General features: G+C 42.7%; 1 protein-coding gene across 1 annotated transcript; it reads right to left on the bottom strand.

Annotated features, from left to right (window-relative positions):
- Nucleotides 1-1,490: 1,490 nt before the first annotated feature.
- RAD54B (RAD54 homolog B) lies at nucleotides 1,491-20,528 on the bottom strand. The gene is made up of 14 exons (XM_083747750.1): nucleotides 20,511-20,528; nucleotides 19,835-20,026; nucleotides 18,725-19,009; nucleotides 17,178-17,340; nucleotides 15,848-16,073; nucleotides 13,020-13,227; nucleotides 12,584-12,723; nucleotides 9,616-9,906; nucleotides 7,709-7,783; nucleotides 7,206-7,381; nucleotides 5,410-5,671; nucleotides 3,646-3,712; nucleotides 3,287-3,487; nucleotides 1,491-1,920 (listed from the first exon to the last, which is right to left on the bottom strand). Exons 3-14 carry the CDS (start codon nucleotides 18,954-18,956, stop codon nucleotides 1,724-1,726), a joined length of 2,238 nt encoding a protein of 745 aa, XP_083603876.1. The 5' UTR covers nucleotides 18,957-19,009; nucleotides 19,835-20,026; nucleotides 20,511-20,528; the 3' UTR covers nucleotides 1,491-1,723.
- Nucleotides 20,529-24,741: the final 4,213 nt, after the last annotated feature.

Genomic DNA, 24,741 nt, shown 5'->3' with positions numbered 1-24,741 from the left:
TGCCGAGCTGGTTTATTGTTCTCAAGATGCATTCTTACTTCGTTGTCAGGAAGAGTTGGTTTTTACTGGAGATTGTTGTCCACTTTGTGGAGAAAATTCCTCCAACAGCAGGCTATACATTTCAAAATAAATTAAGAAGTGTGCATGTGTGGAGTAATATGTCCTTTAATTTATAGTATTCATTCTGTTTGCATTTATAGGGCTTGCCGATCGAAAGGTCGGTGGTTCGAATCCCCGCTGCAGGGTGCGCTCCCGTTGCTCGGTCCCAGCGCCTGCCAACCTAGCAGTTCGAAAGCACCCCCGGGTGCAAGTAGATAAATAGGGACCGCTTACTGGCGGGAAGGTAAACGGCATTTCCGTGTGCAGCTCTGGCTCGCCAGAGCAGCGATGTCACGCTGGCCACGTGACCCGGAAGTGTCTTCGGACAGCGCTGGCCCCTGGCCTCTTGAGTGAGATGGGCACACAACCCCAGAGTCTGTCAAGACTGGCCCGTACGGGCAGGGGTACCTTTACCTTTACCTTATAGGATATAATTGAATAAAACCAAGAGGTTAGATAAACATGCACAGAATTATTGTTGGAAATTGGTCAGATGTTATATGAAATAATATGAAATTGGAATACAAAAGCTGTAGCAAGTGTTCTGGGCAGTTTTATGTTTCAACACAAACACTGCCTAGCATTTGGTGAAAACATTGCGCTTGGTAGATATGTCTGCTCACTGTATCAAAGTGATAGCACAGAACATCCTGGGATGGAAAATATTATTAGAGGATATTTTTCATCTTGCTGATGCGACGTACCTGAGGCCTCAGAAATTATGGCAGGTCCGTCTCATCCATCACTGTCTACTAACATAAGTGACTTGCCAAAGTCCTTCCCACCACTGCTTCTTACTGGGAATTGAACCTAAAACCTTCTGCATGCAAAGCAGAGGCTTTTCCACTGAGCTGTGGTCTTCTCCTTTAAACATTTCTTTAAAATACATGAAAGTCAGGGAAGAAGGTGGGATTTCAGCCGGCAGCCCCAAGGACACAAGCTGAGGGGAAATGATCATAACTAATAACTACACCCCAGGAGTGGGACCAATGAATGCAAATGGTAGATCATTTGATAGTAACTCACTAAGTGCTGTAGAAAAGCACACTTTAATAATATTTTTCCCCGCCCCCCCCAAAGTCCTCGCACAGCTGGTGTTATGTCATTTGTCAATAACTGCATCAAAGGGACTATCCAAAAGAGGCTCATGACATGTATAGAACATTCCTATGGTGATTCCATTAGTAATAAGTTATAAGAGAAGTATTTGCCCAAGTACATAAGAGTGTGCTCAGCCCTTGGAATACGCAACGGTAGCACAGCCTTGTGAAGACATGGAAACTGTGAGCAACAAATGAAGGCTTACTGCTACAGAAATAATAGCCATGATAATAGGAAGGTCTCTTCTACGTATGACATAAAGGAAACCCTTGGGCTGGGTTAGCTCCAAGTAAAATATTACAAAATAATTTTATTTATGACAAAAAATCAGAAAAAGTAATAGTAAACACGATGTCTTCCCCAACCATAATTTATTCTTAAATCTTTCCCCAATATAAACCTTATTACATGCTCTTTATAATTCCCCAACAATTCCATTAGTTTGCTTTGCTTGTAAAAGATAAGGCACAAACGTCCACTGTGACTAAGGGAGAAACTAATGTCCCTGTTTAGATGGCATCATTTAGTTGGTCATATTTTGGAAAACGAATGTAATGTTCTCTTTTATTCTTCTAAGAAAGGGATCGGGAAGATTTTCCTGATTCCCAGAATAGTGTTTCCATTGCATCAACTGTGACATAGAGAGAGGCTTTTTTGAGTCAGGTTTCACATTGCTTTGGCCAAGCTGGCAATCTTGTAGAGAAAGGTTTTCCGAGGGACCTGAAAGAAATGGCATTTTTAGAGATGCAGGGAAGAACATCAAATGCCAAATCTGTTATTTTTGACAAAGAACAGTATGAAAATTATGAAACGGATACAAGATCATGGGAACAAGTCCTTAATTTGTCCCTGTTTAAGCTGTTTAAGCATGTGTAGGTGTGTGTGTGACTGTGTGACTGAAAGGCCTATCTAGTCCAGCATCCTCATTCCCAAAGGGGTCAACCAGATTCTATGTAACTGGAAGCGCACAAGCAGTTCAAGAAAGCACTATTTGTCCTCTGCTTTTTCTCCTCAGCAAGTGGTAATTGAGAGGCATGTAGTCTCTGATCCTGGAGATAATACGTACACAGCCATCCTCACTAATAGCCAGTGATAACATTCTCCATGAATTTGTGTAAAGTGGTACCTCAGGTTAAGAACTTAATTCGTTCTGGAGGTCCGTTCTTAACCTGAAACTGTTCTTAACCTAAGGTACCACTTTAGCTAATGGGGCCTCCCACTGCCGCTGCACGATTTCTGTTCTCATCCTGAAGCAAAGTTCTTAACCGAAGTTAGCGGAGTCTGTAACCCGAGGTACCACTGTAATGCCCCTTTAAAAGATATCTAAGATAGTGGGTGTCACCAGATCTTGTGGCAGTGGATTTCGTAGGTTAACTCTGTACTGTGAGAAGAAGTCCTCCCTTTCATCTGTCCCCAATCTACCACCTATGATTATGATTCAACATGGGTCAAATTATTGCACAAAAGGCATAGTTTGGATCACAAACTGGGAAACTTGCACACCCACAATCTGCTGTTGGCCTGGATAGCTCAGTTGGTTAGAGCGTGGTGCTGATAACGCCAAGGTTGCAAGTTTGATCCCTGTATGGGAGAGCTGCAAAGCAGGGGATTGGGCTAGAATTCAGGCTTCCTCAATCTCGGCCCTCCAGATGTTTTTGTGACTACAATTCCCATCATCCCTGACCACTGGCCCTGCTAGCTAGGGATCATGGGAGTTGTAGGCCAAAAACATCTGGAGGGCCGAGGTTAAGGAAGCCTGGGGTAGATGATCCTCAGGGTCGCTTCAAATCCCACAATTCTATTAATCTATTCTGTTACAGCTCCCATCACCTCTAACTATTGGCGATTGGCCATGCTGGATGTTAGTCATCAGGAGGGCAAGAGCAGGTTCTCCATCCCTGATTTAGAGGTTCCACAAAGAGGCAATTTGTTATTCACATAAAAGCAATTACCACTGAAAGCTACCAATCCCTATTTTTGCAATTTATAAAGACATTAAGGGAATGCTGGGAACCAAATTGTATACCGAGTTGGAGAGGAGCCAGTGGCCAATGGAGAGGAGGAATGAAAGCAAAACAAAACTCACCTAGGTTACCTTCCTTTTCTGTACATTTACACTCCAGCAAATCGTGGGTAAGGCAGCTAGACTCTTCATGCAGGGTGAACAGATCTCTAAGCTCTTCAACAGAAAAACGGATGTGTTCGGATCCCTTGGAAAAGTCGACAACTGCCCCAGAGAGCCCTTGCTTACTGATCTGTCTCTGATAGATTTTCTCTTCTATTGTGCCTGCATTGAAAAAAGCAGAGACACTGGTTTTATATCTGGAAATGAGGGCCTGAAATAAAAGCCAACAGAAAATGCTGTATAATTCTTAAGAGCGGATACATCTAGAGATGTTTCCTGTGAACCAAACTCAAACAAGAGTTTGCAAATATGCGGCGGACCTGTAGTAAGCAGTCTGTAAATATGCACTGTATGTCTCTGCCCATCTCTCCAAACTCTGGCCATTGCCTAAAAGGGAAGGAGAAGGGAAATATGACTGAGCACACTATTCTGTATTATGTGGCTGGCAAGAGCATTTCACCTTATTTAAATTTACCCGCTTCTCTAACATTTGGTTGTCAGTTCTTTTTCGGACCCAAACTATCAGGTCCTGGAATTTATAAGGAAAACCAAGTGCAACATAATCCTATATATGTTTATTAAAATGTGGATTCCACCGGCCAAAACTACATGTGAAGGAGAACCATAACTGAGGCTGCCAACATCTCTTCCCTGTCTTATAAACAGCTGTGGGTGACGTGTATTTGGACTGAGACATGGCAGGAGGGGAGTGCAAGCCTGAACCTCCACCTGCCAATTGCGTAACAAAAATCAGCACCTCTCCCTATAGCCACTATTAGCTACGGAGAGGAAAACACACAGGCCTTCCACAGCTAATAGAAGCTTCTGGCATGAGGGATTATCAATCAGAGACTCAGCACAATGGTAAAGGGTTAAAATCCCATTCCCCGGCTCTGCAGTGCCACTCCAAATCAGGCCTCCCTGAGGCTGTGGCAGCACCAGTCACAGAACAACTCATATTAACTATGGCCTTAAGATGACTCCATTAAAACCAACAGAATGTGTATCATCAATTTCAAGAGCAAAGCATCCATTGGCCATGACCAACCAAACTGAATTGTCAAAACTACACAGGCTCCTCCCCGCTTTATTATGATTACAGCATCTCTATCATCCCTAACCCTTTCCCAACAAATTAAGGTAATGTACGACTCCACTGGGTGAAAGCCCGTTTCCTCCATACACATCTAATTTTAAAAGTAATTTAGTATTAAAAACAGCAGCCATCTCTACAATTTCTTTACCCTGTGTGTGTGTGTGTGTGTGTGTGTGTGTGCATAATGTGCAAAACAATGGTTAAGATCCAAAGAACAACTTTAGGTGTGCAAGGCCTTTGGCAAGCCCAGCGACTTTTTTTTAAAACTTCTTTGAGCAACAGGCCTCCATGTCAGATCACAAATTTTCTTTTTAACCTTCCTCGGTTTCAAGATCAGTGAGCTACATGAGGAACTAGTGCTTTTTTTGGGGGGAGGGGGTTTATTGGGTTACTGCTTTTGGTTTGATTTTATATGTTGTGGTCTTATCGTGAACCGCCCTGAGACCTCCAGGAATAGGGCAATGTATATGTTGAATAAATTAATAATAATAATTAATAATAATAATAATAATAATAATAATAATAATAATAATAATATAATGGCAATGGCTTACTTCAAAGCGTGGTTCAGACAACAAATGCAAGGGGAATTATTCAGCACTTTAGATATTTTAACCATCCTGCATAAATCAGTTATCGCATTTTCATTCCTTGCAGCTGAGCTCAAAATAATGAGACCCCTATGCAACTAGCTATTCTCAAAGTAACTACCATATAGCCCTCGGAAAGGAGAAGTTTGCCTATTTGAATTGGGCTTTGAGCATCCTGTTTGAAATTTCCTGTGAGAAAGTGAGTTAAACTTCTGCAATGGAAAATATTAATTCCACCTGCATCCATCTTTGGTAAGTATGCTCAGCAGCCCCAGGGCACAGGCCTGCATACAAAATGGTATCAATCTGAATGTTTCTTTGAACAAAAATGTGTGCCATTAAACAGCTGCTGCTAATGATGCCTGGTGTAAAAGGCTTTTCAGACATTCACAACAAACCTGAATATCCGTGGCTGGATTCCAATCGATATCATATAAGATTAAATGGGAGGCCCCAACAAGGTTCAGGCCCACGCCACCAGCCTTTGAACTCAGCAGGAAGATAAAAGATGGGCAGAATTTACTATTAAAACCATCAACGATCTGCTGTCTCTGGGAGACGGGAGTGTTGCCGTCAAGCCTTGCATAGGAATATCCATGGCGTTTGCACACCTCTTGCAATATGTTCAGGGTCTGTGTGTAATTGGATACCACCACGACTCTGTCAATCCAGAATACAGTAGATCTGTTACTGGCTAATACAGTTCCTTCATGTTCATTGCATTTAAATCTCCAAAACGTATATATCGTTAGCGTGTGTACCAAGGGCAGGGTACATAATTTGCATGCAAAAAGGTCCAGGGTTCAAATCCTTGGAACCTCTAGGTATAGAGTCGAGAAAGGCTCCTTTTAGCACAGAACAGGTCCAGGTAAGTGCCAGGCCACAAGCCACATGCGGTCTGCAGCACTTTTGGATCTGGCCTGCAGCATCCCCTCTTCAGCACTGCCCCCCCCCCCCAATAAAGTTTTCATTCACACAAATGAGAGATATTTTCTTAATTCCTGCCCGGGTTGCGGCAGGGTGAATTAGAGGTAAGCAGCTGGGAAGGGGAGGGTAACACTCCCCTGCAGTAACTAGTTTTTTAAAAAGGTCCCATACGCTATGTGAAAGAGGTTATTTTGTGGGGGGGGGCATCATAGCAGCTGAGGGCTGTAGACAATATTGAGCTAGATTGGACCAATCATCTGTCTCAATACTAGCCTGCTTCCCAGGCTACAGCTTTGCTAAAACTCAGTGAATGCCAGGTTATCAGATGAACAACATTATAGAGACCTAGCCTTCTTCCTTCAAAGAGCACAGGGTGACAAATAGCCATGGGGCAGAGGTTGAGCAAGAGTGTTTTAGCCAGATGCCACCTGCATGGTTCTAAGAAGTGCATTCAGGAGGGAGGGGGTTTGCCTTGTTTTTACTCCTGCCCATGCAAAATGGGCTCCACCTGGTATGCAGGCTGAGACCCTACCTGCCCGCGGACTGTCTCACCAGAGTGGTGCATGCTCTAGTTATCTCCCACTTGGACTACTGCAATGCGCTCTACGTGGGGCTACCTTTGAAGGTGACCCAGAAACTACAACTAATTCAGAATGCGGCAGCTAGACTGGTGACTGGAGGCGGCCACTGAGACCACATAACACTGGTCTTTCAAGACCTACATTGGCTCCCAGTAAGTTTCTGAGCACAATTCAAAGTGTTGGTGTCGACCTTTAAAGCCCTAAACAGCCTTGACCCAGTATACCTGAAGGAGCGTCTCCACGTCCATCGTTCTGCTCGGACACTGAGATCCAGCGCCGAGGGCCTTCTGGCAGTTCCCTTACTGCGAGAAGCAAAGTTACAGGGAACCAGGCAGAGGGCCTTCTCGGTAGTGGCGCCCGCCCTGTGGAACGCCCTCCCATCAGATGTCAGAGAGATAAACAACTACCTGACATTCAGAAGACATCAGAAGGCAGCCCTATTCAGGGAAGTTTTTAATGTGTGACATTTTAGTGTATTTTTGGTCTTTGTTGGAAGCCGCCCAGAGTGGCTGGGGAAACCCAGCCAGATGGGCAGGGTACAAATAAATTATTATTATTATTATTATAACATTGATTGTTAGGATCATCTGTTCTAGGTGTATGTCATCTGAGAGAAATCAGATTAAATCAAAAGATTCAACTACACTAAAAAAAAAAGAGAGAAGCTGACCAAACCAATTTCCTACCTTTCTGCAGGGCTCAGTTCCCGAATTGCTGCCAGCAACTGCGTCAGCACGTTTAACTTCCCCGAGTCAGTCTCAGAGAAATAGGTTGGGGTATGTTCTTGAGAAACAATATCAAGCAAAGCCTCATGGAGGTTCTGTTTCTCTTGTACATCACAACTGGGATCACATCCTTTGTCCTAGAAAAAGAACAGTTCATTAAAAGTTGGGTGGCTTTTATTGTTAACATGACATATTATTTTTAAAGCATCAAGCACCACACTTCAGACAAGTTTACTCTGGATCCTGGAAGGGTGCAGTTAATCACTAAAGCTGTTTTTTTTTTCCTTCAGGGACAAACAAAAGTTATTAAAGCCTTACAGCAAAACATTTCTGCTTCTTCCTTCTTCAGCTGCTCTGAAGTGAATAAAAGGATGCTGTAGCCAAAGTGGGTGTTATAAAGCATTGAGGACAGAATATCCCAAAATGTTGAACACGTAGATAATACTGCAAGTATTAATTCTTACTTTTCCTTTGACAGAGCTCCCACTCCATGCCAGCAGTTTAAATGACAACGCTTCTTTGTAGGATTGTGTGTGTTTCTAATTAAAGGCAAAAAGTTGCGTGGCTTGAAAAAACTCTTGTTAAAGCTCAGTAAGGTTTACAAGTCTAAACTATGCAATCAGCACCACTTAGCTCCATGGAGCTTACTCCCATGAAACTATATACAGGACTGCAATTATTCCAGTACTAATAAATTGGGTATCACGCTATGGACCGTGGCTTTTTTGCACACACACAGCATCATGATGGAACAAGAGAGCTGCCTGTAAAATTTACTATGACACATCCTGCCTCCGCCTGTGGGCCTGATCCACTATGTGCGTGTGTTGGGGAAGGCAGAGGAAATGACTACGTTGTGTGTGTGTGTGTGTGTGTGTGTGTGTGTGTGTGTGTGTGTACACACACACACACACACACACACACACACACACAAATATAGATAAATATAATGTATTTCCAAGCAGAAGGTTCAAAGTTGCCACTAAAGGAAATAAAGAAGCATCTTAGGCAGGGGATGCTTGGCAGGTCCTTGGCAGGAAAATCAGCATGGAAAAGATTCCATAAAGGTAGCATAATAGATTTGTAGGGATTTGGAAGGGACCTCGAGGGTCATCTAGTCCAACCCCCTGGAATGCAGGAACCTCAAGGAGATCATACATTTTTAAAAGATTGCCCTGAAGGAATCATGGCTGCTACTGGCAATATAATACAACAGAAGCAATAGGCATTGCTTTCTAAAAGGACAAGATAAAATACGCTGGCATCTCTTGACATCTTTTATTAACTAGTTTGAGAGGGAGTTGGGGAGACGGGATAAGAAAAGCCCAATTAATAATGAGTGCAGAAGCCAGCTAAGAGAATAAAGACTGTAAGAAATGGAACTGATAAAGGTTAGCATTTCATTTTCACACTTTCCAGGCTTGAGGTTTTTGAAGAAATCAAAAGGTCCGGCTACTTTCTGAAGTACATAATTTCTCAAGGGATTTTTGCTGATCTGCTGGTAGCAGCAGCAGCAGCAGCAGCAGCTGGCACTGCTGTAGTAAGTAACAAACAGGGCAGCCTCGAGGCAAAGGGAAAGGGAGACAAAGAAAATTCATTTGTCCTGTAACAGCAGCCAGAACATCTGAAGGGCTGGAAAAGAATTTGATCCTTGCCTCCAATGCCTTCAACTGCAGCTGCATCTGCCGCTGCTGATACTAACAACCCTCTAGAGCTGTTCCATGTGCTCAGGTGAGAAAGTAGAAACCGAGAGAAAAGGGGGGGCATATATCTGCAGCAGTATCTGGGAGGGAAGCATCTTTCCCAAAAGTGCCATGGGCAGGTCACTCCCAAAGGGTAAACATCAAAGGGCATTAGGGCTGTGTTAGAGGGAGTAATGATCTGAACCCCAGGTGAGAGATGGGGGTGGGGCTACAAGGGAAGCTCAGATAAAAGCTGGGAGGTGAACTGCCCGAAATAAGAGATGTGCCTGCCACACAATGTAGGCATGTAATTTGTTTCTTCCTCTCACTGCCCACTCAGATCTGTTGACTCTGCAAGCACCATAGTTATTCACAACTTTCAAGGTTTGCTCCTACTTCCAGATGGTTTGTTAGAAAGTATAGAAGCAGCACCTTTCTTAACAAGATTATCATGTTGCTGAATCAGGTTTTTTAGGTGAATTAATATAATTGGTAATAGTCTCACTGTATTTTTGTGATAAACACGTTTTGAATTACCGTAATTTGTGAATTTATTGATATGCTTATGTGGTTTTTGATACTTGCTGGTCTTTATGTTGACTGAAATGCTGTCCACTGTGTTTTTCTTGGCACCGATAATGTGAGATGCTTTGTAAACAATGTGTTTAAACAAAGCACAATATACAAACCTTTATTGCTTTGAAGAGAAGGCAGGGGTGGTTGCAAAGCTTTTTCAGAGCTCCAATGCATATTAAATGGGAGCTGTTTTCCAGACTACCCTGAAGGCAAGATCTAACAAACGGAGAGCTCAGTAGACTTCGATAGAGATCGAGCTGCAGTGCTGTTGGGCGGCAGAAAAGTATGCTCTCCAGTTTAGGAGGGAGGAATTTGTTTATGACATCTTGGGTTCTTCTCAGAATGAAGAGTCCAGTGAGGCGAGTCAGTTCTGCTGCTCTTCTCTCTCCCAGTTCAATTTCTTCCTAAGTAAATGAAAAGGACAGTCAATCTGGCTCATACAAGCAATCTCAGCTTAATAGTAATGGTCTATAGATATAGAGTGAAGGGACGCGAGTGGCGCTGTGGGTAAAACCTCAGCGCCTAGGGCTTGCCGATTGCATGGTCGGAGGTTCGAATCCCAGCGGCGGGGTGAGCCTCCGTCTTTCGGTCCCAGCTCCTGCCCACCTAGCAGTTCGAAAGCACCCCTAAGTGCAAGTAGATAAATAGGTACCGCTTTATAGTGGGAAGGTAAACGGCGTTTCCATGTGCTGCGCTGGTGCTGGCTCGCCAGAGCAGCTTCGTCACACTGGCCATGTGACCCGGAAGTGTCTCCGGACAGCGCTGGCCCCCGGCCTCTTAAGTGAGATGAGTGCACAACCCTAGAGTCGGACACGACTGGCCCGTACGGGCAGGGGTACCTTTATAGATATAGAGACCTGCAATGTTGTATTGAGGAGTGTTCCTCTTCGAGTCAGGCACACACGCCCCCCTCCAGGATACTCCATTCCATCCACCCCCTCCCCAGTCAGTCAGTACAGAACATGTGCAGTTCTGATACATCCCCCTACTGTGGGTGGGTGGTGACATCTTGGCTACACAAAGCAATGGCACCCACACCTGAATTTCAGAAATAGAGGGAATGATAAATCCAGTTCTCAAGTTCGCATACCACTCTACCTTGGCTAAGAAATGCAATCTGGAGCAGAGTTAATACAATATGGTTTCCGTGAGGAAGAAGCAGACTTAGCCACTGTTAACATACACCCCTTAACTTTCTCCTGCATAAGTTAATAGTTGTCATTTCACTCCTATAGGGAAGAGTAAAGTACTGTGCCTGAGGACAACTGTTGCAATGAACACCAAACTTGCCACCCAGCCCTGATACTGGGTGACTCATCCAATACCAGTAGGGATCCTCAAAATATGAGCATATTATGAGCATATGAAGTTCCTTTGTAACAGATGGGACCATTAGTCCAGCTACTACTGTATCGTTTATGGGGACTGGCTCTCTAGGATTTCAGGCAAGGATCTTTTCCTTTTTTTTTTTTTGCCTTTAATATTTTTTATTCTGAGTGAGGAAGTTGTAAAAAAATAAGAGAGGTTCTGTGAGGTCACCATCACTTCCACAGAGGACCCTAAGAAAAAGATACAACTTCACCTACTTGTTATCTTTAGGATTTGGGGGTGGGGGCGAGGGGAATACAGCAGCCATAACCTGTGTTTGAAAAAGTTTGGGATATGTATACGGAATTTAAAGCACATACCCCTAATGAATTCGGGGATGGTGTATATGCAGTTGACTATCCCCACCCAGAAGATCTAGAACCAGATCACTGTAGATTTCTCCCGATTCTCAATCCGGCTATAGAACTGCGTTTGGAAGCCCACCAAAAAGCGGAGGTTGGCTGCTCTTTTCACCCTCACCGCCACCCTCAAAGAACAGCCGCACACGAGTGCGGCCATTAAGATTTTCTTAATACAATAGAAAAAAAACAAACAAAATAACATATAACTTTACAATAGCCATATTTTCTTCGCTTCTTTGGACTTCCTCGCATCTCTCGTTCCTGCGTTCCAAGTTTATCAAACTTTACCCAGCAATTTATCACCTTGTTTCAATTCTTATTTTATAATTATCCAATATTGTGTCCCTAATTTTAGATATTTTTACCCAAACCTTAAAAGCTTAATTTTGACATAATATTTATCCAAAATTTATCTTTTCTTATATTTTCACTAATCTTCATATTCCTTTCAACTAACTTAATGGTGCCATATTGTTTATAATCTTACATCTTTCTTAACACTGATACAATTTACAATATTTTTGTAAATAGTCCTTAAATTTCTTCCAGTCCTCCTCCACAGCCTCTTCTCCCAGGTCTCGGATTCGGCCAGTCATTTCTGCTAGTTCCATATAGTCTATCAGTTGCATCTGCCATTCTTCCAGTGTGGGCAAATCTTGGGTTTTCCAGTGCTTAGCGACAAGTATCCTTGCTGCTGTTGTTGCATACATAAAAAATGTTCGGTCCTTCTTTAACACCCTCTGGCCGACGATGCCTAAAAGAAAGGCCTCTGGTTTCTTAGGGAAGGTATACTTAATACCTTTTTCAACTCATTATATATCATTTCCCAGAAAGCCTTAACTCTAGGGCAGGTCCACCAGAGGTGAAAGAACGTTCCTTCAGTTTCTTTACATTTCCAACATTTATCATCAGACAAATGGTATATCTTTTCCAACCCCTTTTGAACTAGAGACCTTCTGCATGCAAAACATGGGCTCTGCTTCTAGGTTATGGCCCCTTCCCACTCATCATGCCAAATATGTTGTGCCTCTGTATACTGATGTGCTCTGTGCACACCCCACTCAGCAAAAGTTATGAGCATTTTGCCAGTTTTCAATAGTATTCAGCAATGGAAGCCACTATAGGGAGCTAAGACCAAATGGAGCCATTTGTGTTGTACAATAAATTCTGAAAATCCTACTCAGGTTTTAGAAGTATGAACACATGTAACACTGCAAGGGTAAAGTTAAGTAATGCCTTTCTGTACAATCTCATCCAAAAGAACGGTTCATTCCTCATATTGACAAGAAGCACCAGGTGCCCCTTAATTTTAAATCACACTGTTCAATTCCAGATTTTGATGATAATGTACCTTTGTTGCTGAAGGCTCTCGGGATCTGAGAATAGGTTCCTCATATACTTTTTTGTATGTAGACAAAGGACCAAGTATTCCAGGATTTACATACTCTATTAATGCATAAAATTCTTGCAGATCATTTTGTACTGGAGTACCTTGGAAGAGAAAAGGAATGCATTTACACCTTCAGAAGGGCTGCCCCCCCCCCGCCCGAGCTGATTACGCTTTATTCATCTTTTGCATTACAATGTAAATTTATCTTTTTTACTGTATGGCAAACAGTGCTTCCAGCTACCGGGGTGTGATCTCAACATCTTGTTTGCACACAAATAACTCTTCATGTAGTATCCTGAGAAGTGTTCCCTCTCCAGCTACATTCATAAATGTGGCAAACACTTATTTTATCCCCATGCTAGTCCGTTTGGTGGCAACAGGATGATTAAGTACTCACCAGTCAGAATAATTCTCCTCTCACAAGACAGACTGGCAAGTGCAGTCGTCGTCTTAATAGCAGCATTTTTCAAGCGATGTCCCTCATCGCAAATGACAAGGCCAAACTGCGCCTTCTGTATTTGGTCCAGGGAGCGTAGAAACATCTCATAACTAATGATCAAGACTGAATAAAGTGGGGAATTGATGAACTCTTCTACTTTGTGATCCTGCATATCGTAGAGAGAATTATAATGCTTTGTGGGTCAGGCAAGTTGACAGTTTAAAGAAACAAAAACACCTGTGTGTTTACTTCCTCACACAGCGGTTAGTTAATCTGTGTATGTCACTGCCATAAGACATGGGCATAGTTGCTAGTTTAGATGGTTCTCAAAGGTGATTACTCCAATTCACACGGGAGAAAGCTATCCGTGGCCAATAGTCATGATGGCTGTACACTACCTGTTGGATGACAGGCACCATGCCCCTGAACACCAGCCACTGGGGAAGAAGAGCAAGAGAGGGCTATTGCTTTCATGTGGGAAGCCCTGCTAGATGAGGGCAGTGGTTTGTCAAGCCCAGCATCTTGTTTCTCACACTGACCATGATGTGGGCTTCTTATGCATGCATGTGCATATAAACATCCTAATTCACATGCACACTCTCCAATCAGAAAATGTTGCACCTTCTGTTAATTGCAAAGCAGAATAATGGCTCTGGTGAGGGGGAGGCACCCTAGTGTTCTGGGGGTTTTTGCCCTTTTTCATATCAATTGTTACATTTGTTCTAACAGCAGAGGAGAAAGGTGGAATGACAGATCACGGTAGGCCCATAACAGGAAATGCTATCCTCCTCCTGGCAATACTGATTGGAAAAAGAAAGAAAGAAAGAAAGAAAGAAAGAAAGAAAGAAAGAAAGCTCCTCATTATTCACAAATGGTGAGGTGCTTCTACTCAGTTGTGTTGCAAGTCCTTGGGTGGCTCCATTGACAACACCACACAGCATGTCAATGTAGAGTTGTAAAGTTACATCTAGATTTTATTGCCCCCCCCCCAATTGGGGAAGCAGCAAAAAGCAACACTCACAATGATTTTTCAACTGTTTTTTACAATAGGAATACAAATGCTAACAAGGCGCAGTGTAAACATTCTCAAACCAGCTAACAGGCTCCGCAAGAGTAAAAATAGAACTGAGGTCTATCCAAACACCAAGGAAAGTACCTAGCATTGTTACAGGGGACAGGTGAACATTGTTCCTGGTTCGCACATCATGTTAAACAATGGTTTAAAGAAATCTTAGTTAATAAGCCATGGCTTAGCGTTACATACTAACCCAGCAAAATGCCTTAACTATGCCTTGTTTGTGAAAACAAACCATGGTTTGTTGTTGCTTTACTGACCTTAACTATGGCTTAGTATTACATGTGAATGTAAGTACCTCCCTAATGATGGTTTGTGTGTTTTGTTTTGTTTTGCTGCCCTGCCCAAATTGCCCACCAGGTTACTGCAACTTTAAGCAAGAGAAGCCAATCTTAGCATTCAGCAACTCTCACTAGAAAATTTCCTGAAGTTCACGTTGCTGCTAACTCTGACTAATAACAGGATCCTTTTCCCCATCCAACTCTGCCTTTCCCCACCCCCATCCCTGCCCCACTTCAATTCACAGCTGCAGCTCAAGCTGGAGTTGAAAACTTAAAGGGAATTTCTTTGACATATCGCTTTGAGCTCTACCTACTTTATCCAAGTAGGTACAGCTCACAGTAGCAGCAACTTTATGCCTGAATAGCAAAGCACAGAAATAGAAGAGAGAATGCCAAGTAAGTGCCAAGTAAGTGGAAGGAATTCAAGAAAGGTTCTATTCCTGTTGATGATTACAAATGAAACAGATGAAAATACTTAAGTGTGCATTATTGAAAGCAGTCTTTTAACCATCCAGGAGCAGATGGGGAGGGGAGATGGGGGATGGCTCCAACACAGGTAAGGTTTAAAGGTAAAGGGATCCCTGAACATTAGGTCCAGTCGTGGCCGATTCTGGGGTTGCAGCGCTCATCTTGTTTTATTGGCTGAGGGAGCCAGCGTACAGCTTCCGGGTCATGTGGCCAGCATGACTAAGCCGCTTCTGCGAACCAGAGCAGCGCACGGAAACGCCGTTTACCTTCCCGCCGGAGCAGTACCTATTTATCTACTTGCACTTGGACGTGCTTTCAAACTGCTAGGTTGGCAGGAGCAGGGACCGAGCAATGGGAACTCACCCTGTCGCGGGGATTCAAACCCCCGACCTTCTGATCAGCAAGTTTACTGAGCTCAAATTTATGGTAATGGGTCAATTGTCAAGGACCCAGTGGGTAGACCAGAGGAGTGGAAGAAAAGGATTTCTAAAAAACACATGCTGCAAAGGAGTATGGGCATTTCTTTATTGGGAGAATGTAAGGAGAACACTGCAGGTTGATTAAAGTTGCTAAAGACTGCTAAGATTCCCACACCCTCGCTCTTGGAGCTGACCAATGGAAAGGGAAATGGTGACATGATGAGGCAATGATAGCAGCTGGGCACTGCAAAGCCTTAAGGGAAGTCAGGAAGAGGGGCAGCTCAGGGCGAGAAGTAGGCCGCGTGGAAAGAAGATAGTGTATGACAAAACAGTTAAAGCGTGGTGCTGATAATGCCAAGGTTGCAGGTTCAATCCCCACAAGGGACAGCTGCATATTCCTGCATTGCAGAGGGTTGGACTAGATGATCCGCAGGGTCCCTTCCAGCTCTAGGATTCTATCTGCAGAACATTCTTTGGCATTTTTCAATTAACAGTGGTTTAAGAATGGTTTAACATGATGTACAAACCAGACTATTATCTCACCTGATCCACTAAGAACACCTTGATTCTCTCACTTCCCAGCCATTTTTGAAATTCTTTCCCCCAGTTCTTCACCAGACTCCCAGGAGTGACTATCAGTGCCTGTTTTATTACAGGTTTGCATCCATATGGCCCTTGACGCAGGAGAGTCCAGAGGACTGAAATGCACTGCAGAGTTTTTCCTAAACCCATTTCATCTGCAAGAATGGCTCCAAATCTACAGCTTACTCTGAAAAAAGACAATTGCATGGTTGATACTTTATTCTTCTTCTTCTTTTAAAGCTTGGCAATTCTCTGCAAACCATTCTTAGGAAAATCCATATTGTTAAGCTATGCAAGTCCTTTTTTCTTTTTCACAAAAATATGTATTGAGGCCTGGCCTTAGATTTTTATTTCATTTACTTACTATTTGTATGTGTTGGTTCAGTCACACACTTTCAATAATATGACAATGCTGTTACAAGGTGCATATCAAATAATTCAATTTAGTGCAAAACCAGAAAGGGTAAAAACCCCACAAGGGTAAAAACATTAATATACAGAAAAGGCTACAAAAATGAATAACAAAATAACATTTATGTTTATTAGCTTATCTAGTATTTTTGCTTAGAATAAGTAAAAGTTTCTTCTAAGTTTCTGAGGCTGTTTTCTTATACAACCTGAATCAAATTTGTAGAAAGCTCCTAACTTTGGCAAAAGCTTTCTCAACTTACTCTGATAAGGGAATGAGATTGGAACAGTTTTACTGAATGAACAGGAATCAATATCCCAACTTTCTCCTTTCATTGTGGCCTTCTCCTTTGTTGTTATTCAGAAGTCCAATGAGGCTTACACTCAGGTAAGTGGGTATAGGATTGAAGTTTAAAATCCCTACTTCAAATTACAGAGTTTATATTAAGCAAATGGCATAGCAATTTCAACAATGAGCTTTCTCCCTAACTTCTCTGTTAATATGTAACGTGTCAAGTGTATCTCGAATGAGTGCCCTGCTTCTCTGAGGGTGGAATTTGCTAGGAGAGAATTGGTTGCATTATTCATTAATAGAAACCTCCTGCTGTAGCTGGTCCAAATGCAATTCAACCGAATTAACCACCAGGGCTATGCCATTTCCTACCACTACAGCATACCCAAGACATATAGGCCAATTCTCAATAAGCTTCGGAGATACCAGCCTGCCCCCCACCCCATACCAAAGTTCTAAAAAGACCGATGAAATCAGAAAGCAGAAAGAAAGTTTGCCCACCTGTGTGATTTACTGCAGATGACTGAAAGGCCATACTTCAGCTTTTGTTCACGCAATTTAAAAAGAAGTACAAAATGATTATCCTCTTACCTCATTCCCATCATACATTCATAAAGAAATGTGATCCCTTCCCGTTGGTGCGGTCGAAGATGGTTTACAATGTGGGGGTCCACAACAACATCCACCACAGGCAAGCCCAACTTGTTGAACAACCGCTGGTGATTTGGGGATGGGCGCAGCATAACTAAGCAATCTTAAATTTGAAGCACAGGAATCATGAAAGCAACATTACTGTTTATTCAGTAAAAGCTACTGGTTGGGGGAGAATCGACAGCTGGCAAACACAGTTATGTTTTTAATTATCAGATTAAGTAAAGCAGCAGAACAGCAAGTGATTGTCAATGTTACCTAAATAGATTTTACTCTTGTTTTGATTTAAATGCATGGTGTGGATATGCCCTCAAGGTATGAAGGAATATTTGACTAGCCACTGCTGCCTTCCCCAACCTGGTACCCACGAGCTGCTGTTGGACTCCAACTCCCATCAGCACCAGCCAGCAAGCCCAACAGTTAGCGCTGATGTGAGTTATAATGTTATAAGAATGTTAAAGTCATATATATATTATAAATGTTCATAAATGTACCAAGCAAGCACATACATAAACGTATAAACCACATATCTGAAACCCCACCGAAAAAAAGTCCTGAAATCATTTTGTCTCTCCCAAACGACCTCAAATATTTCTCTACAAGGTCAAAGGAAATGGGGAGCCTCCCTATTGTCTCTATGCTCACAAATCCTGTCTCAAGGGCACATTTAAGAAATGAATAGGGTGAGCCTGTGACCTGGATTCAGGAATTGAGTAGTTATCATAACAAAAGAGTGGTCAGGATACCCAGGTAATCCAATCAGGTAACCTGGCAGACAGGATAAAAACAATGCACTCAGACTTCTGTTGTAGGCCACCCCTTCTCTGATGTATGGATGATGTACTAGGGGGTGGTCTTGGGCTACACCCCTTCTCTGATGTATGATGTATGGAGGGGTGGTCTTGGGCTCCAGGGTGGGCAGTTCAAAAGTCTATATAAGGGCTTGAGCGCATGGTTCGGAGTCCCTCCTGTCTCTTGCATGTGACAGTGAGCACCCTGTTGCAATAGTTAATAAAGATCAGGCTTACTAGCTGCTTTGCTCCTCAATATTCTCTGGTTGGCCTCTGTTATTTTCTCCTACCAATAGAGAACCTACAAAAGGACTCTATATGGGCTCCTGGGTACCCCATAAAGGAAAAGGAGCAGTTTTTTCTTATAACAATAAGAAGAAACAATTGGAGGGCCCCTGGCTGGGAAAGGTTAGGCTGCTGCAGAAAAGAAAGCGTCCTCTCCAAATTAATCAGATGGGGGGGCATTAATTGCAGATTGCCCATTTAAATGTATTATTGCCTGTTACTAGCAACGCCTGCACATCTCATGTAGATTCGAAATTTATTTAAAAAAATATTCACCCCCAATATATTGGAGCAGAGGAGGCAAAAAAAAAAAAAAAACAGGGCCTAATCCTGCCAGTCTATTCAAATTCAGAAGAGGATAAAACAGAGGTTAAAAACAGATTAAAGCAGGTGAACCATAAAAATCCTCACTTGGTGCGCATGGATCATGACGTGGGTTATAGTTCTGGGAGCCTTTGGGAGGATTTCCTTCAGTGTTAGTTTTGGATACATTTTTGAAAGGGTTGCAGAATGGTTTTGCAGCAGCTTGCGAGACGTTCCAAATCTCCTCGGCAGTCTTCACACCAGACTGAAAACACTTGCCGCTTTTGAAGTCCTCTTCTGCAATTATGCCCATCACTTCAATTTCTTTGCCTCCAACCATCAGAGTCTGGCCTTGGTCAAAATTCTCCAGGTCTTTGACTTTGTATCCAGCACCTAAGAAAGGCCGCAAAATGTTTAGCTGAGATGAACAGAAAATTAAAATAATAGTAATAATAAAGCTGTCAGGTAAAAGTTAGACGAAGACTTTGGCCACATTAGGTTGGATCCAGAGTGCTCTGTCCATGAACGGAAAGGCTCCAAGATCCAATGGAGACTCCTTGCTGAAAGAAGGGAAGGAGAAGGCAAAACCAAAATGGCGGGGTGCATTAAACATGAGCCTTCAGGGGCCTTCAGACTGAGATTTGTCTGCTTATTTCAAATAAGAGGCAGGTCTCTGTCTCTGAAGCTCTTGGTCACATGCATCTTTTCCTAACTACCCTCTTCTCTCCCAGTTCTCTTCTCAGACTCCTCCCTGTCCTTCCCCACATTCCACTAGATCTTTTCCTAACTACCCTCTTCTCTCTCCCAGTTCTCTTCTCAGACTCCTCCCTGTCCTTCCCCACATTCCACCAGATCTTTCTCAAGCACCAATACTCATACACTAAGTCCCTCTGTTCCTTCTGACCTACTTCCTTCTCAAGCCCCTCTGCCTCTTTTACTCTTCATTTCCCAATCCCATGCACCTGCCTGGCCCTTCTCTCTTGGATCTGAGCCCATAACCAATAGCAAGCAGCCAGAGACAATTCTGGCTTCCCTACTTCTCTGTGACACAAGAACAGTTCAGCCAATCACCGACAAAGACTGCGCCACTGCCAAATTTCCTACTGCATTGTAATGCCAACCATACAAGCAAATGTTTTCATTTTATTCAAGCACACATTCCTTTGGGGGCAGTGCAAAACTTCTACACATCAGAGTTGCACTCTAATTTGGCATTACCTCTTCCAATGTCTCTGCCTTCTGTATCTTTCAGGGTCACCGACTTCCCTCTCACAATAAGAATGGCATCACCTTCCCACTTCTTGTGTTTTTTCTTGGAGGCCTTGCACCACACTACGCTGAAGTATTTTGTGAGGCAGCCAGGCTCCTCCTGGTGCCTCACTGTTGCTGTTGTCACTGGGCATGCTGGACCTGTAGAGGCGAAGACACACAAAAAAGGGGAAAGATAGGGAGAGTGCTTGTAACACGTCCCTCAGGCTGAGCCCAGGGAGGCAAATGAAATGACAGCTGTGAGTGCTAGCTCAGCTGTCAGTCTTTCCCTTTCTTCGTGCTTTTAGATGGGCTATATGCCTTTCTTTTTTTAAGAAAAAAAATTGAAACTTGCACACTAAATTTGAAATTCCCATAACTTCAAAAGAAAAGGGGAAAGGTTTACTAGAACCAATGCTGAGCCTATTTAAATATAACCCAGACAGGTCATTAATACCATCTAGTATCTCTTGTCCACATTGTAGCATAATTCTTTTTATTTTATTTTTTTTAAATGACCATACTGTATACTGAAAAATGCAATTCAAGCAATAAAATTTCAAGTACACTGGTTTCAGTGGGTCTACTCTGATAATAATCATGCTTTCTACAGTGAAGCAGAAACATGGTTTATTCTAGTACTCACTAGCTACATAATTTGAACATCCTTGCCTGTGTGGAATGTGTGGGATTACCTTGGAAGAAGTCAGAAAGATTATTCATTTTTTAAGCATTTTAATATGCTATGCAGAAGCAATTCCATATAGACAAGCCAAAGACATTCTTGGAAGGGGAAGGCATAATCTTTCCAAACCACATTACATAAACCCGATTTACATAAATGTAATTCATTCAATAATTTAAACAGGAAACTAATAGTAGCGACCAATTTTAATAAGGGTTATTCAAAGGTAGTCATGTGTATCTAAATATTCATGTTCTGCCCATCCTGTCTACCAACTTCCTTTAGTGTAAATTAAAAAAGCAAAATTTCTAGAATTTAGTAATCTGGAGTCTAACTAAGCACACAAATGTTCCTTGATTTCCTAAAATCCCATTAACCTTATCATTTTGCACTAAAGTAGTTAGTAAGATCCCTGAGCAAGTGCTATCCATATCAGTATATTTTTCTAACTCCAAAATATTTCAATATTTTTTTGCAGCACAGGGAAGGAAAGAAAGAATGGGATACTTGTGAACTTTATCTCTGGACTGCATCAGATATTTTATCCTATTCTAGTCCTGAGGTGCCACCCACAGAGCAAGGCAGGTTGATTGCTGCAGCACCATGGAGAGCTCCTAATGAACAACGTGCTTGACAAGGGTTGGAGGTGAGACTTTGCCTCCAAGTCCATCTTTCTGATCCTCCACCTCTTTTATTGGAGCACTAGAGGCTCTTAAAGGGACAGCCCTTTGAGCTGAAGATAGGCACTTCTCCTTTGCTCCAGGTGTCCCATGCACTGTCAGACTGGTGGGGTAGCATAGGAGACACTCAGTTTCTCAGGCCAGAACTAGCTGCCTGTGAGGGTCTCAGTTCTAGTTCTATGGCCCTGGTCCATGGGATCCAGTTTAGTGACTTCCTGCCAGTCAGCCTCATGATCAGTGAACCCCCTGATCCCAAACATGAGACCTGAGGCTCTGAAGCTAGGAATCTGGTCTAGCTTCTCAGACAGTGGCAGTATAGCCTTTGACTCGTTGTCCTGGTCACTGCCGGACTTCAGGATTATGACAAGTTTTGTGTTCCACTTACCTCTCTAGGCACACTGTGTTCCAGAGACAAATATTTACATTATTCAGGCAGCATAAAATGTTTTGAAAAAGTTGAAGTCCCTTGCTCTTACTTGATCTACCAGGCTTTTATTTTCTCCAGCCCTATCTTCCAGTTGGTCGAGACCCTTATAATGGTGGCAATTAAAATCAAACACAGTCTTTGATAAACTTGCTGAGAATATCTTTACTCTGCCTGACCCTTTCCTGATTTTCAATCCCTGTCCTCTCTTGCCTACTCATGAACCTCTGCTTTCACTTGAATGACTATTGAACAAACACTCAACATCAAAAAAGATTCCACCCACGCGACCTGTCAGCCTCTTCACCAGTTGTCCAGGCTTTCAACACAACCACTGTTGAGGATATGTGTAAAATAATGGATTTTGGAGGCAGGCTTCTGGAGATGCCATTACCATTCCTTCACTGTCATCTCTGGTCAGTCCAATTCCACAAACTATTTTGTTAAAAACCTCTTCAGAAATTGTTCTTGGGGAAAAGTGAACATTGGTACTTACTGTTGTCACTACCCACCTCTCCACTGGCAGGAGGTCAAACTTTTGATAGAGTACACATGGTGGGCAGGGCAACCCCCTCATCAGTTCAATTTGTGCTTAAGCAGGTAACCTTATAGCCAAAAAATAAACAGGTGAAGAAGAGAAGATGACCCTAGTATGAGCTAAAGAGTAAGAGGAGAACAGGGGTGGGGGAGAGACAAGTGGAGGAACAGAGCAAGTGTGGAAAGAGGAGCCAGGAAAAGCAAGCCAAAGAAGAACAAAGGGAAGTCCGGAACCATAGCTAGTCCAAGTAATATAAACACTGAAGCGCCTAATCAAATTCAACATGCTTTAAAGCATGTTATCAAACAGAAGGCAACCAAGCCAAGAGCAGGTCCAAGTAAAAGGACTGAGGGCCATAATTCCAGCCATGAATCTGAAAGTCTGGGGTTTCTGCTTCAAAGCTTGCCTGAAGTTCCATTTATACTTGCTTAATTGTCCTAGCAGCTAAGAGACAGCTGGAGCTCAGATGTTAAAACAATGAGGCTGAGTACGATCCAGGCAATGGATCCCTGCCCCTGCCTCTTCCCACACACCCTCCCCAAATTGGCTGCAGAGGGTTGAGGGAAACTCCAGAACAGATTTAGTGGGCACATCAGTGCTTTCTTCAGGGGGTACTCAAGAGTACGCAGTCCCAGCACTTCTTTTTTTGGTTGTTAATAAGTGTAGCACTTACTGTAACAACTTCATGGTAAGTATCGGCACTTATTTTTCTGGCGGAGGGGGGGGAGCACTGGGCACAGGGATACCAAGGGAGTGGGAAGAAAAATTCCTGTGCTCATTTTAATAATGCAGTGGTTGTGGTTATTTGTTCATTTATTATGTCAGCTATGTATATATTGCTTAACACCAGAGTTCTAAGCAATCAAGTTACAAAAGATAAAATCAGTTAAAATTAACCATAAAATCAGAAAATTTCTGATCTATAAAGATGTTAATTGCCATAAGTAAGGAGTGGTGAAACACAATAATCTTTTAAATAAATATTTGCACTCTAAAGGGTTTTGAAGTTTATGGGAGTAGGGGGATACATATTTTGTCACCAAGTAGCTAGACTTATATATGCTACTGATCAAGATTACGGCAACTTCTCCAAAATAGTTAATCAGTTAGGAGTTAATCACTCCTAAACTGTTTACAAGCTTTATTAAGGCCAATTTATTTCCAGGAATAAAGAGCTCATGAAAACAAAACAAAAAACCCAGAAACACAGATTGGGGGTGGCAGCAGGGAGACTGAGAGTATTCAAGCAATGCTCCCTAAGTGTAGGTAAAGAAGGATAAAGGATGAAAGGACTAAACCAAACAAGATTACGTGGAAGTAATCTCTTTCCCTGCCTCTTATTTTACAGGGCGATATCCTTTGCACATATCAGAAATAGAAGAAGCTTTATCTAGGTGGCGGAGGGCCCCCTGAAAGGAAGCCAAAATTCAAGAGTGTGTGTGTGCAGGAAACTGGTTCAACTGGAACTGTTAGGCAAGTAGAAGCTAGCAGCTTCAGAAACAGACAAATAATTAAATATTTCACACCTAAAACTCAGAAACATTTAAAAAAGCAGGGGAAGCTGCCTTCTATTGAGCTCTACCATTGGGCTATGGTACTTCTCCTTCAAAAGTCTACTCTCACTATTGTACTTTTATAATTACATTTTAATATGTTCTGGCCCAGTTTGCATGTCCTAAGTAAGGGCTTGTCCTTACCTTTCCTCCGCTCATTCCAGACACGTTCTGCAATTTAAAACTCAGTGTCTGAGCATCTTTCCCCTGCCCCCTGGAGCTTTCCCTGCAAAAACCTGCTCTTCAAAGCTCAGTCAGAGGAACCGTCAATACGTGGAAAACCCAAATTGATTTTTGCTCCAATTCAACTTTAAAGAGCAGGTTTCCATGAGGAAATCTTGGGGCAAAAACAAAACCCTAAAACCGCTTGGGCACAGAGCATTAAAGTGCAAACCTTTGATTGGAAGAGCAAGACAATAGGCAAGTATGGATAAGCCCTAAACCAGTGACAAGGAACTTTTGGTCTGCAAGCCTAATTAGGACTGCTAGGACTTCCCATTTGGCCCTTGTGGCTATTTTAGCTAAGCCATGCTCAACTGCCCTACGCTTGACATCTTATGTGACTCTGGAAGGGGAGGCAGGATAGGTAAAGATGCATCTGGGCCAAAAGGCTTTGCTGATCGACTATTAGAAGTACCGCAGTGCTGCAATAAACCATAGTTACCATGAATATTGTGCATGCTTCACTTCTCCTTTATACCCAAGTAGGAGCAACTAATTGTAATCCTTGGCGAAGAATTATTTGCGAACCTGGAGTCATAGCTTCTTTTGCTCAAAACAAACCACAGTAGGTAAGCCAAGAACAAAAGTTGCTTTAACAGTGTGGTGTGTCTGAAATGAAGATTCCTAGTTCAGATTTAACACTGATCCAGAGATCATGATTTGTTGCTTCTGTAGTCTAGAGGAGTGAAGGAGGAGCCCCCTGCAGAGCACACTCAAAAGTTACCTATGGCTTATTGTGATGTACGAATGGCACCATTATATCCATCCTTGTTCA

Source organism: Podarcis gaigeae (genome assembly GCF_964106915.1).
Source record: "Podarcis gaigeae genome assembly, chromosome: 7".
Classification (NCBI taxonomy): Eukaryota; Metazoa; Chordata; class Lepidosauria; order Squamata; family Lacertidae; genus Podarcis; species Podarcis gaigeae.
Note: the sequence above shows the minus strand (reverse complement) of the source record. Positions and strands in the feature narration are given on the sequence as shown.